Source organism: Parasteatoda tepidariorum, chromosome 7 (genome assembly GCF_043381705.1).
Source record: "Parasteatoda tepidariorum isolate YZ-2023 chromosome 7, CAS_Ptep_4.0, whole genome shotgun sequence".
NCBI lineage: Eukaryota > Metazoa > Arthropoda > Arachnida > Araneae > Theridiidae > Parasteatoda > Parasteatoda tepidariorum.
The window spans coordinates 52544945-52559741 of NC_092210.1; the positions used below are offsets into that span (position 1 = coordinate 52544945).

At 27.6% G+C, this 14797-nt stretch overlaps 2 protein-coding genes across 2 annotated transcripts in view; one reads left to right on the forward strand and one right to left on the reverse strand.

Annotated features, from left to right (window-relative positions):
- Positions 1–6114, reverse strand: part of LOC107456513 (U1 small nuclear ribonucleoprotein A) — a 48592-nt gene extending 42478 nt beyond the window's left edge. The window contains exons 1-2 of the mRNA XM_071183436.1: positions 5892–6114; positions 1444–1616 (exon numbers count right to left, since the gene is read on the reverse strand). Coding sequence (XP_071039537.1) covers positions 1444–1616; positions 5892–5958 — 240 coding nt within the window. The 5' untranslated portion in view covers positions 5959–6114. The remainder of the gene's footprint in view (positions 1–1443; positions 1617–5891) is intronic.
- A 266-nt stretch (positions 6115–6380) lies between these two features.
- Positions 6381–12848, forward strand: LOC107456514 (large ribosomal subunit protein uL11). The gene is made up of 5 exons (XM_043056775.2): positions 6381–6561; positions 6856–6929; positions 8269–8449; positions 10921–11120; positions 12807–12848. Exons 1-5 carry the CDS (start codon positions 6525–6527, stop codon positions 12810–12812), a joined length of 498 nt encoding a protein of 165 aa, XP_042912709.1. The 5' UTR covers positions 6381–6524; the 3' UTR covers positions 12813–12848.
- The last annotated feature ends 1949 nt before the right edge of the window (positions 12849–14797 follow it).

Consider the following 14797-nt stretch of genomic DNA (forward strand, 5'->3'; position numbering starts at 1 on the left):
TCATTACGTAAATTAGTTTGCATTTTTTTTCATACATACTAAAAAAAAAAAGAGTAAATAAAGAAATTTTGGGAAAACATTGAAATTATTATTAAAACAAGTTTTATATTCTGCTGCTAGACATTTATAACATAGTTAACTGTGGGCTAATCTAGATAAATTGTCAATTACTCCCCCCCCCATTTTTTTTTCTATTAATAAAATACTTTATCTATAAGGGTATATACATTATTGCATGGTCTCATTCTAGGCAGTAAAAGAACAACTTTTTGTTTTTAATACTTTTGAAGACTGAAAAATTGTTCCTATCAATTATAGTGATACTGAAAACTGAGGACATTTAAAAACCTTGTACCAAAATTAAGCAGTTTTTACGGAAACCCGGAACTAGGGCCTTAAAACTTTTTTTCTTAAAAACAAGTACTTAACTTTCCTTCTACACCTCAAAACAAGTCGGAAGTTTTGCTCATTTAACATTTCCCAGTGGTCACCTGTGAACCTAAATCACGGAAGCGAGCAATATTACCCACGTCAAATTGACACTGATACCCATTCATAGGGTGGGCCACATTAACACACAAAAGAGGACAACAGATAGAAAGAAACGTCCATGCCCTGAGCGGGATTCAAAACACGCAGCCATTGGCTCTGCATTTAGACAAGCTAACAGCTCGGCCACCTGGCCGGTGGGCCTTAAAACTTGGACTTACTATTAGAAAAATGCCTAGTGGAACTATAATAAGTTCATTAAAATACTATAACACAATATCAGGCTTATTGCTAAAGTGATGGTGTGAATCCAACGAGGAAAAATTGAAAAACACGAAAAAAAGTCCATACGACCCGAGGGACCATAAATGCATTATATAAAAAACAATCTTATGATGACTGCTAACTGTATTGTCCTAGACAGTGTTCCTAAAACCACGTTGCAGTTCCTTCCCAGATTTTAAAATGGTAATACAAAAAATAAAAAATTCCCAATAACTAATCCAAGAAAGAATACGATTTCAAAAAAAAAAAAGAAAAAAAAAAGACAGAACATGAAGATAATTTTTTCAAAATTTCAATAGGGAAAAAGAGAAAAAAAGAAAAAAAAAGAAGCATTTTTTGTTACGTTTTATTTCAAAATTCTTCTCATTCATACCAAACTTATAGTTCTATTTGTTTCAGCATTGTAGCTAATGAGAAAAAATAAATTTTCATAAGTTTTGGTGACAGTATACTAGGATAAAAACAGAAGAGAAAACAAATCATTGTAAGCAGTTACTAGTTTGAAGTACTGATATAAGTATGTTCTGATAGCAAAATTTGCATCCTATCAATATCATAATGTCAATGGTCTCCCACTAAATTAATTCCACACTTACTGTTTCCATTTATCATGATATAATTTTTTATTGATAAAAAAAATAAAGGGAACTTATATTTTTTGTAACTTACCATTGGTTTATCATAAAAAGGAAAACCTTGCATCGATCTCAAAGCATTAGTGGCACTATTAATATCTCGGAAAGCAATAAAAGCTTGACCTCTCATTTTTGCTGTTTTCAGTGCAACTACATCCACAACAGAGCCAAATTGAGAAAAGATAGCATACAATGATCTGCGAAGTTCTGAAGAAAAAAAAGTGTTAATAAAATAAAAATGTCCCTCATACTCTAATAGAGACACAATAAACTACAAACCTAAATTATTACAACTGGATTTAAATTATGTTTCCTATACTTCATAAAATAAAAACTTATATTCAGTGCAATCAGTTCTGTTCATAAAAAAAAGCTTAAATATTGATGTTGGAATTTTACATAAAATATAATTCAATTGACTTTATAGCATTCCTGAGATTTTTAAAATTTAATTCTAAAAGTGATAATTTAAATTAGTTTTTGTTGTGTGCCTGTTGGTCATTATTATTTGCTGGCAATACTTTTTTCTCCTTTCGAGTTTAATTAATTCTAATAGGTTATGAAATACACCGAAGATTTATCTAAACTATTAGTGAATTTATCATTTTTCTCGTTTTCTTGAGAAACAGGAAAACTATTCAATAATTACAAAGGGGTAAGTAACAACAAAATATATTATAACATGAGATATACAGAACAAAAAGGCAGCTACAACTACATTCAAAAGGCGTAGATGTCTCTTTTTTAACAAGATCTTTTTACAGTTACGGTTACAAACAATAAATGCAGCCATCTATTAGTGTTTCAACAAGTATTTCCACAACTTTACTGTATTGCATTAAAAATATCAATTTTCCAAACATGGAAAAATGTGTAGAAATAAGGGATCAAAAAATAATCCTAATATCATTTGGGTTTGCAATGAAGTTGGCACAAATAAAGCATGTCAAAGAGCAATAATTTAAATGCTGTATTCAAAACTTGCAAGTCATAATAATAATGTAGTAAAAATATTGCATTTTTTAAAACAATGGGTATAACAAAAGCAAAAACATGATTAAAAAAATTTCAATTTTTTTATATATGATGAAATTGAAAGAAATAAAGTGTGTGTCAAAAGTTAGAATTTAAAATAAACAATTAAAAATTTGAGTGCTGTGTATCGATTTTTAGAATCATTTAAAAATGCGTAGTTATAAGTACCAGAGTAAAAAAAGGCAATTAAAAGATTACTTGAATTTAGTATGAAATTAACACATACAAAATGCGTAAAAAAATATAATTTAAACATGCAATTTAAAATTCGATTGCCTTAATAAAAGCATAATAAAAATATTGGGACTTTTACAATCATACAGTAATAACATCCTATGGAAATAAATCTAAGCAAGAAGAGTTGTTTAGATTTAAGAGAAAATTACACAATAAATCATGACACAAAAAAAAAAAATATTTATAAGCATGATTCTAATATCACAATAATATCATGTTAAAAATGTAACAATTTTAAGAACTAGAGATAGTCATAGCAATAACTCATAAAATGAATAAATAAAACAACTTATGTGCACTACAATTAAATAGGCACAAAGTGATGGCTCAACTTCGAAATCTGTGTAAAGCAGAATATAATATTATTAAAAAATTTTTTTTAAACCTTACATCAACCACATTGAATTAGGTACGAATTTGTATATATTTATATATATTACGTTTAGATGTTGCTATAGAAACATAATATTTATTATAATAACAATCATAATTTTCAGACTTTTTACAATAATAGGAAGATAAAACAGTTTTCTTTAAAAGCCGTATTAAAAAATAGTTAGAAAGAACTGAAATTCTTTCTGCATACAGTTGATTTGCACATAACTTGTTACTTATATTTTACATTTGTCTACCATGTTTTATTATATGGCATGTTTTTATCAATTATAATCGCTATTTACCAGAAACTCAAATGATAAATTTATAACTTCTGTGTTAAGTAATTTTTTTCATCATGTGTTTTTGGTAATTTTCATTTTATTTGTGTGAATTAAAGTACAAACAACCAACTGATGCAATGCTTTTGCATTTTGATAACTTTTTCCAAGCTTCGTCTGACATGTAGATGGCTTGACTTGGAAATTACACTTTGGGATGAAACTTTTCATATTCGTACTGTACCTAAAGGATGTTCACCCCTTAAGATAAAATAGAGCACACTAGTAAGGCAATTTCAAGATTAATACTTTTGAACATTCAAGCATTCTTCATACACTAGCTAAATGCTCACTTTGATAATGGTACAATGGGCCAGTAAGAGTACCTGTCTAACAACCAAATGTTTGAATCTAGCATTGGACTGCTTCTTTTTCTTATGTTTTTTATAATAAATTTTTTTTTCTGTGAACAAACGGTATAAATTTTATTTCATTATTACTTGACATTTAAATTACATTACTCTTTCCCCCCCTTTCTTTTAATAAAGATTTTTCTACTTACTAACAGAATACAGTTTAAACATTATTTTATATATTTTGTTACTTGGCATTTTAATGTAACAATTAAATTCTTAAATGAAAACATAGAAAAAACAATAAACAGAAAATATAATAATTAAAAAGTCAGATTTTAAAGAATGATTACTCAAAAATGTGCAAATTCAATTATATTTAGTGAAATATAAAAGATTTTATGAATGTTAAATTTTAAACAGTTTAAGTTACAAAAAATTAGAAGTAAAGTTCAAAAACAGTAAAGAGTTAAAAACCCATATTTGAATATCATATAGAATTATATCATTGTACTACAATAATATTGCATTAAAAATATCAAGATTTTTTAAAAAATATGTATAGAAATGAGTAGCAAAAGCTGGAAAAATAAACAAATAAATAAAGATAGAAAAATAACTTAGGTTCACGATGCAATCACAAAAAATAACGCAAGTTAAAAGTGATTATTAAAATGCAGTGTTTGAAACTCACAAATAACGATAATATCATATTAAAATATCAGGATTGAATTTCAAAACTATGTGGAAAGGCGTAGTAATACTAACTGCCAAAAGAACGATAAAAAAATCCTGAAATCCCTTAGTAATGTAATCGGCAAGGTTGACAAGTTTTTGACGTATGACAGTTTTTACCTTCCTGATAAAAGCCCAGATCTTTGGTTACATTGTATTTCAATTGGTTCAAATTTATAAAAAAAAGCATCATAAATCATAAAACAATAAATTTAAAAAAAAAATATGATTATGTAATTTTCTAATGATTATATCAGATTTCCAAAATCTTAAGTAAAATAAATATTTATTTAAAAAAATATTTATTCTACATTTATAGATTTTATTCCATTATACATATCACATTATTAGTTTTAAATATCAAAATATTTGAAGCATTGCATTCTAAAAATTGTGATTAGATGGCCTTAATAAAGGATGGGGGGAATAGGGCTACGTTTAGTCTAGTGATTATTAAATTGTGGTGATTATTGAATAGGCTAGTGATTATTGAATTGTGCAATATGTAACTCGTGAGTCTTAAATATATATTAAAAATATTAAGATTTCAAAAATCACATGACAATCCAACAATATCTGCTAAAGACAATATCAAAAGGTCACTTGGATGGAAAGATTTCCATATTCCGATCAGTAGCAGAATAATCAAGAAGTCTTAGCAACTTTTGGGCAGGGGACCGAGAGAAACAAAAAAATATCACAGAAAGGGACCAACTCAAAAGGTATAAGTCGTAGCCACCCCTGAGCAAACAACTACATGTTTTTTCTTCTTTTTAAAACTTGCAAGCTTAAAATCTTTTGGGAACCTTGGCAATTGTAGTTGGCGCGGCCCACGGAATTATCCATCACTTGGAATAACGATAAAATGGGCAAAAATAAAATCCGTCAAAAAATAAGAACTTTAATTTGAAATTTTCACATCAGAAATAATAAATTTTTTAAAACCATTCATAAATCCGTAATAAAAATCAGCGAAAAGCGATGGAAAACTGCACAGATTTATGATGAAAGCAGCATGTTTTGCGTCTGTTTAAATGTGTGACGATTCAAATGTGGGATTCAAAATTTCCAATTTTTAAATTTATTTCCAAAAGAGAAAAAGAATTAGCTACTTTTCCCATTGCGTTCAGGATTTGTCGCGGGAAGTACTTCATTTGTGCACCCTTAATATAAAGTATGTTCAATTTTTCAAATGCATTTTTTACGGAATGGGTTGGTTAGCACGCTGTATATTTTAAGGAGTGATTACTTGGATTTTTTATAGTTAACTACAACTATTTTATTACAATGATAGTTAACCACAGATACAAGTCCTTACTTTAATGAATTTTGTCACATAGCAGACTATACTAATGCGTAATTTTAGTACAATTACTTTTAATATGCGCACAAATAGTTAAAAAGAGTAAAAAAATTATAAAATAAAATTTAAAGAAAAAAAATAGCACATAGAATGGTCAGAATACCTTCCTTCTTTATTCTTTCATTTAAATTATTCACATATATACTATTGTTTGGTCGTATGTCTAACATACCCGTAACTAAGATTACAAAACCAGGTATAGAGATTAAATAGAATTTGATAAAATGCTAAATCGCTACAATTTTTTCTGGTTAAGTAGTACTAAATCACGATTCACTACGCTTTGATTTCTGTTCCGGTAAACAACTTTTTGATAACTGATAATCATCAATCAAGCATTTATTGATTGAAACAGTTTGTTGCCAATCCATTAAGAATTATCATTGTATTATTTAAAAAATTCTTGTTCTTGTAATTATTCAGCTAATTTCAATAGTTTTTAAGCTAAAACTGTAGCTTCAATTATTTATTTCCTATTTTCTTATTTCACGCTCTTCTATTAGTGTTTTTATACTATAGTTAAACAGCGCACTTACAGCACCGTACTAATCCACTATAACCAACCAAATCTCGATTGTCTGTTTGTGACTGCGACTGTCTTTCATTAAAATCACAACAAGTAAAAAGGATAGCACTGTTGCGAGGATTTCAGGGATATTGGAGTTAATTTCCATCTGAATTAATCCGTTATTATCATTAATATTCTCTAAAGTTAAAACTTGTCCTATTATTAAAAATGCCACCTAAGTTTGATCCTGCAGAAATTAAAACTGGTAAGTCAAAACATTATATTTCGTACATCGAAATAAAAAGCTGAATTCCTAAATATATCCGTGTAAACTCTAAATTTTACCATTAATCGTTGAAAGTTACATTTTCGAGAAAATTGTTCTCTTTATTAGAATGCTCAGAAATTGGCAAATGTTCTAATTATTAGTGTACTGATGTCTTATAAAGAAAAAGATAATATTCTTAAATATTGTCTATATTGTAGTACTAATCGTTTGTTATAAGCTTTAATGTAACTGAAGCTATATGGTTTACTACTATTAATTTTTTTCCTGCAGTTTATCTTCGAGTTGTTGGAGGAGAAGTTGGAGCAACATCGTCTCTTGCTCCAAAAGTTGGTCCACTAGGTTTGGTAAGTTAAGCCGTTGTGAAATTTGTTATTATGATAGGTCTTTAATGTGCCTTATTGTATTTCCTGAAATTTATAGTTCTCGTTTAGAGATTTTTGGTGCTTATCACTTTTCATAAAACTTGTTGTCAAATGTTAACTTTGTTAATGTTTTTTTTAAGCAAATTGCTAAATAATAGGGAAATTTGTAGACAATTTCTATTATGAATGAAGTATGATCAAGAATAGGATTTTATTTGTTTGTGAAAAAGTTTTTGGTTAGCAAAATGGTTTTTCAATGTGCATAAATAATTTCTTGTTACCAATACAATTTGTTAAGTGGATATATTTCCGAAATGTGATCTGTTGCACCAACTACAGTCACCAAGTAGCCACTTGCACATTTTTTAAAGAAAAAAAAATGTAGATGTTTGCCCGGGATGGTTACGAGTTCTACCTTTTGAGTTGGTCCTTCTCCGTGATGTTTTTATTTTTTGGATTCTTATGGGCCTCTGCCCGGAAGTTTCCAATACTTGGCGATCATTCTGCTACAGATAATGATACGGAAATCTCCCCTGTTAAGTGATTGAATTCTCATATTTAATAAATTTTTACTTTGTCGATGGCTTGTTTCTTTTTATAAAATATTTTTAGATATTAAATCGTGTAAAAAAATTTTTTTATAATAAGGGATGTAGTAACTTTTTTGATTATAGACTTTATATATTATGGTGATATCCGTATTGTGATCTGTGGCAGAATAATAATAATAATTCTTGGCAGTAGCCCTAGAGAAACTGGAAAAAAAATCACGGAATAAGTTGAACTTGAAAATTTTAACTTGTAGTCACCCTTGGTTAAACATCTGCATGTTTTTTCTGTAATAAATTTGCAAATTTAAAATCTATTTGGCATCTTGGCAATTGTAGGTGGCGCAGCGGATCAATATACCGAAATATGTGCGATATGCTTTCTATCGACCTTGATTTAGCTCTACACTTTGTGTTACGTATGTTAAAGGTTTTATATCTACTAGTCTAGTACATGCTATTAAGGAGCATTGTAACTCAAAATCAGTGACAGATATTCTATTGTTTCACATGATAGTACAAAAAGTGATTTATTAATATATTCTTGACAGCAGAGCTTCACTGTTCAAATTGTTTATTTAGCTCTAAAGACATTTATAAAATTTCTTGTGCTAGTTAATTATTTATTTTAAATTGTTAGTTTAAATGCAACTCTAGGTTGTGTGCCTCTACAGTAGCTTAATTTTCTGTTGCCTTCAATTTATAATATTTGAACGAATGTTGTGTTCTACATTGTTTATTCGTATAATAATTTCTTGATATTATTATTCTAGTCTCCAAAAAAAGTAGGAGATGATATTGCCAAAGCAACTTCAGACTGGAAAGGACTTAAAATAACAGTTAAACTAATTATTCAAAACAGGCAGGCTAACATTGAAGTATGTCCCAGTGCTGCATCTCTCATAATCAAGGCTCTTAAAGAACCTCCCAGAGACCGAAAGAAAGTTAAGCATGGTAATTAATTTTATTGCTAATTAATTTTAAATATTAGAAAACTTATGAAAAGCAAAACATTGTGTACATATTTGGGAAGTTGCTCAGCTGATTTTTAAGTTAAAAGTTTTATTTAAAAATGTTTAGAACTATATTTTATTTTTAAAATATGAAAATTTTTTGTAAATTTACATTGAATATATCACTTATGTTTAAAAAAAATTGTGATGTGTTTTAAAAAGAATTGTGATGTAGTAGCGTTCTGAAAAGAATACATTTTTAAAAGAGCAAATAAGGTAAATATTACCTTTAATTCTGAGATTTTTGTGATATGTTTAATATGTTTAAGTGTTTTGTATTTAATGGTTCTTTTCTATTATAAAATATCTTTTTTAATCCTTGAACATTAGACCTGATAGTGTTCAAGTGACAAGTGTTAAAAAGTTAAGAGTCTAACTTAATTTAGATCACTAGGTTTGAGTTTCTCAGGATTTCTTTTGAATTTAATAGTTTCACATTTTTTATATTTGAAATTAATTTTTGTATAAACATTTTTTGCTTGTTGTATTCAAGCTTGTTAATAAATTTTTTATAGACAATTCAATCATGTATCAGACTAGTAAGACTGAAGCAGATTCAAGTATTCAATTTCAAATAATGCTACTTTTTTCACTCTTATCAGACTTTGTTTTGTTAAGAGTAGTAATAGTAGCAAAATAAATATTTTTTCCTTCTATGAAAGATGGCACATTGGTGTTTCATTTTTCATAGTATGATATACAAGATTTTTCAATTTAAATATTGTTTATCTTATGTTTTTCGTACATAGTTTTTTGAGATGACAACCTGTGAGCTTACAGATTTCTATTCTGGAGAAGAATCAGATGTCTCAATTCATACTTTTCTCAGTGATGAGAATATTTTGAAAAAGAATGTATAGTATATAGGGTCTATTAGATTTCCACTTACGTCATTGCCAGAAAAAAAAAATTCTGTGAATATTCAATATTGAGCTTTCATAAATTTTCTTGCCCTTTTTTAAACAATTTATTATTTTAGCATGGAGGACATGCTAATTGATGAGATGCTTTTAGTGTGTTGTTATCAGGTTCATTTCACTTTTACTCTCTAACTGTTTTAAGAGTTAAATAATTTGTAATTATCTCTAGTATATTAAATAAATCATTTTGATTGTTTTTCCTTTAATTGCATCATATGTACCTTGTAACATTAAATCAAAGTTAGGTTATAAGCCAGGTGAATAAAAATCTCATCAACCTGTAATTTATTACTGTCTGACAGATACCTAAGCAGGTTTATTCATTACCTTAGTTGTCATTGATTTTTTTTCTCAAATCAATGACTTTTTAGATCAAGGGACCTATTAAGTCTCGGTAATTAGCTTGTCACATGATATGTGGTGGCAATGCCAGAAAATTTTCACTAAACACTTACACGCTCTTCTGAAGCATTTTCGTTACGAAAACTGCTTCTGGTACCTTGCTCTATTTTCACATTGTTTCTATTGATTACCCTGAAATGTTTTGTAGCCAGATTCTGTGAGCTACGTCAGTAACTGATGGCAATCTAATTCATGGCAATCTGTGTTTAGTTGATCAAAGTAATAGCTAAAGATACAAACATTTTACTTACCTTTTTTTAATATCAATTTTAATGGTATGTGTTTTTATCTATTTAATAGTTAAATTGTTTCTATAGTTCAATAAAAAGAATTAAAATTTGTAAGTGAAACTACTTGTAACTACTTAACTAATATGGTGTAAGGAAATTAGTTTTTAAATTGTTAAGAAGTCTTTATTAATATGAGCAGAATTTTCATTAAGTTAGCAAAATAAAATTAAAATGATATTTCTTTAAATTTTCAATTAATATTTCTGTAACAAATGCACTTCTATTTGGTTTATTTTAGCAGTGACATATTAGTATATTTAGATATACCACAACTGTCTAAAAATAATTATTCAGTATTTTCTTAAAATTTGTAATTAGAATATATCTTTTCAATTTATTTGTTTCTTACAAAATTGAAACTTGTGGTTAATGTTCAGAATTTGCGACAAAATTAAGATTGCTACCAAAAAAAATTGCTTCGAAGACACATTGCTTCCAAAAAAAATTGGTGGTGTCTATAAATAATTGCTTAGAAAATATTTGATCATGCACTCAAACACATGCTCTGAAGCTATTGCTCTCTATTTTTTACATTTTTCTACTAAAAAATAGACTAGGAAAGAAATGGTTTCATTTGAAATGCAACATTTTATTAGATAAAACTTTCTCGCTAGTCCTAAATATTCAGTCACTAATAACAAGTTGATAATTAGAAATTTTGTGCCATACCCAAGTTCAATTGTATGAGGAAGCAAATAAAAAAAATTGTGATTTCTGAAATGATGGATTAGTTCTGTTGATTTTGTAATTTTTAATTAATCAGTATTACTAAAAAAAATTTTTTTAATTTAAATTTTTAGTTAAGCACAACGGCAATATAACATTTGAAGATGTTGTTAACATTGCAAGGACAATGCAACCCCGATCTATGGCACGAAAGCTTTCTGGTACAGTGAAGGAAATCCTTGGAACTAGCCAATCTGTAGGGTGCACAATAGATGGTAGTCATCCTCATGACCTGATAAAACAAATAGATAATGGTGAACTGGAAGTACCTGAGGTAACATATTTTTTTCTGAGACAATTTCAGTGTGATAAATTTGAAAAAATCACTTATATTTGTATTCATATCCAGTTTTGATGTTTAACCTAAAATTCCTCAAGCTCTCTATTGCATCTCTCTATGCTCTTTTATTGCATCTTCTATGTTGTATTTCTCCCGAATTTATTACTAAATTAACCTTGGACTAGTAAAAAGTATTTTTATTTTGAACATGTGATGAATGTCACGTGGTGAATCTTTTCATATCATTTTTGTGAATTTATTTCAAAACTAGAAATGTAATGATTTGACTATTTATTAATTAGGAAATATTTATATAATATAATTTAATAAAGTTTAAGTGCTCTAAGAATATTTTTTAAGTAAATGTGTCTGAATTTTGAAAATAAGGCAAAATACTATGAAAAAGGTTGATGTGTTTAATGGATAATCTTTAAATAATATAAAATGTTTGTAATATTGTGTAAGATTGGCATCATTGATTTTAGTGGAAGTTTTAATCGAAATAAATAATGAAGGAGAATATTAAAACCATTATATTATGTCCAAAATAGTCTCACTTCATTTAACGAACCAGGGATATAATGAATACTCGAATGTGGTGAACGTTTTTAGTGGTCCCTTTCGGACTATTATTTAATGTTTCATATCGTTAAAGTGAACAGCTGAGAAATTGGTGGTTCATTAATAGTGAACCCACATTACTTTTTTGCAGTTATGCAAATTATACAAAAATTATTTATGCGAATATGTAAATAATTATTTTTATTTAAAAAAGAAGTAAAACACATAAAGGAGTGTTTAAAGTAAGTCATTTTGCTGGAATGAGTAATGTGAGCCATTCTAAAAATTGGTTGCTCAGAAATTACAACTTTTAATTGCGAATTCCTCAAAAAAATAATGGAATTCAAAAAGAAAAAATATCAAATTCTAGAAATAATGTAAAAATAAAGATATTAAAATATTAGTTATTAAGGAACAAGAATTAGTTATTAGAGTGACTTTTTATTTAGTTAATGAATAATTTATAAAATGATTTATTTACTGAACATTTCTGACATAAAGAACCATTGTTTGTAGTGGGATCTAGATATTAAAAACTTGACAGTGATGCACGTAACTTTTAAATTTGTTGCTTAATTAGCATATTTCATTTATGCTTATTTTATTTTGTTTATATAACTACAAATTTTTTTAAAATTTTGAATGCAGTTTGTTTTTATGATTAATGAAGAAAGAGTAATTTAATATAATTTTTTCATATTTTCTGATTCAAATTTAATCATTTGATATTCAATGGACAAATTGCATCTTTGCCTTTTTTTTTTTAAGTGTCCAAAATTATACAAGGTGTAGCTATTTATTCTTAAGAGTGATTAAATAACTTCCGAATATATGTGAGTTTCATACTCATTTAATATGTTTCAAGGTAACCTTCACCTGTTGTAATGTACTACTGTATTTGGATGTAAAAGTTTCGATGTAAGTTTTTGAAAGTTGTTTTGAAAACTTTTGTTTTTGCAGAAGTCTATATTAGGTAGATGGTTATTGCTTAGAACCATATTAAGGATTTATTAGATTATCAGTTCTAGAAATAATAAGCTGCATCTTGTTTCCCTGCATTATCTTGTTTTGTACCTTTGTTATTTTCAAACCTAATTTTTTCTCTTTTTTTTTTTATAGGAATGAAGATGTAAAAATGAAAAAATAAAATTATTGATTTAAGTTTGTCTCTTTCTTCCTTGTATATTGTGATTTTGTATTATTATCGATATTGTCCTTTTGCCACTTAAACAGGGTGCGTAGCGTTTGTCAAAGGTGCTTTTTTGGGGATTTCGTTTTTAAAAGCTTTTAAAGGTGCTTTTTTCAGTTGGCGTTTTTAAAAATTGCTTCTTTTTTTTTTCAATAATTTTTCCCCCCTTCAGTGGCATCTGGTGGATCGCATGCATTTCACGAAAAATGGGCAGTTTGCTACGTAATAATTCGCGCGGACTTCATGTCGTCCCCACGTTATGACTTGCGCATGCGCTCATCGAAACCCAAGTGCTCCAATTCGGTTAGAGATTGTCGGATCCTTATGAAATCTTTTTCTTTTTAATTTATTTTAATTTTGTTCTTGTTTATTTAATTTACTTCTAACACTTTTGACGTAGGGGGTAAGGGTACTTTTGTTCTGAGTTCAGGGTCATGTTGAATTCACTCGGTGTTGTGGGGAAGTACTGATTATTTCGATTTATGCCCGTTTCTTTCTTTCTTTCTTTTTTTTTAACGCTAAAACTGTTAATAAAAAGTTTTTGTTTTTCAATAATATCATTGATTGAATATGAATTTTTTGAGTGCTTGAAAAGTTTTTAAAAAGTGCTTATTTTTTATTCAAAGATTTGGCTACGCACCCTGTTAAATTATTAAACAATTTTATAAAGGGTGATGAAGAAATCAGGATTTAAATTTTATAAAAGAAAGCACACTCACTAAAGTATACTTAAGTTTTTGGAATTTGAATTATTGGTGTCACATCACATAGCTTAATAAATAACCAGCTAAAAAATATTTAAAATACCAAAAAATCAAATTAATGATCTATTAACTTGGCAGCTTTTTTATACTAAGTTATATGAAGTATAAGGTAATTTATTAATCTGATTTTCGGACACAAAATTTAATATGAATGAACTAAATGCACATGAACCCAGTTGTACACATGGATAAAAATGTTGCTTAAGTTAAATAATACATTACTTATCTATGAAACAAATTTTGTGTAATGTGCATAAACATTCCACTTACAGCATATAATTTAGATTGTTGACACAAGGGAAAAAAATATTTTGAAAAGGTTATTGAAACAAAAAAAAATTCTTTTGGGGAAATATCAGGCTTTAAAACTTTTTTGCTCCCTTGATCAGTCCTTTAAGGATTTAAAATACATCAACAGATATGAATCATAAATATTTAAAAAAAAAAAAAAATTCTTCTAATTAATTTGTATTTTAAAACATGGAACCAAAATATCCCTATTCTATTTTAAGCTGTCTATTGCAGACTGTACTTATTTTCATCTACTATACCGTTTGCTAAAAAAATCCATATTTAAAAAGAGTTTTCATATTTAGAATAATAATTGAGAACCAAAATATCTCATGTATTTCCTTAGTTTTTCACTTCTCTTATGACAGCTGGACCAGAAAATAAACCTTTTCTTTTTATCATCTGTTTTATCCTTTCTTTAAAGAGTGACAGTGTTTCTAATGAACGTTATTCTTTTATAGTCGCTTTTTTTCTAAAAACTTGGCAAAATAAAAAAAAGTTGAGACTTTCATCGTTTCTTTCGTTTAAAAATTGATAACTATTTTTGTTTTGATTTCTCTCAGACTTTTTTTCTACCGAAAAATACTTTTAGCATTAATGGTTTGTTTTAAGAATTAAGAGGATATATTTTCTTTTTTTGTTAAACTTTAATATATATTTTTTTTTAATAGTTGCTCTCAGTTTTTTTTATCTTACATTTCTATGAAAGTTTTTTTTCTTTTTACACCTTATCAATAATACTGCAAAGTTTTCATTATTTTTCAATAATGACTAAAATTATTTCTATATAAAAGATAATATTTATTAATAATTTATAAAATTTGCCATTCAGCAGATTTTTTTGGTCGAATATTCCGCCAAATCAC

Coding starts and splice junctions, on each gene's coding strand:
- LOC107456514 (XM_043056775.2), top strand. CDS start 6,525: ATGCCACCTAAGTTTGATCCTGCAGAAATTAAAACTG. Junction 6,562..6,855: donor TCCTGCAGAAATTAAAACTG/GTAAGTCAAAAC, acceptor TTTTTCCTGCAG/TTTATCTTCGAGTTGTTGGA. Junction 8,450..10,920: donor CCGAAAGAAAGTTAAGCATG/GTAATTAATTTT, acceptor TTAAATTTTTAG/TTAAGCACAACGGCAATATA.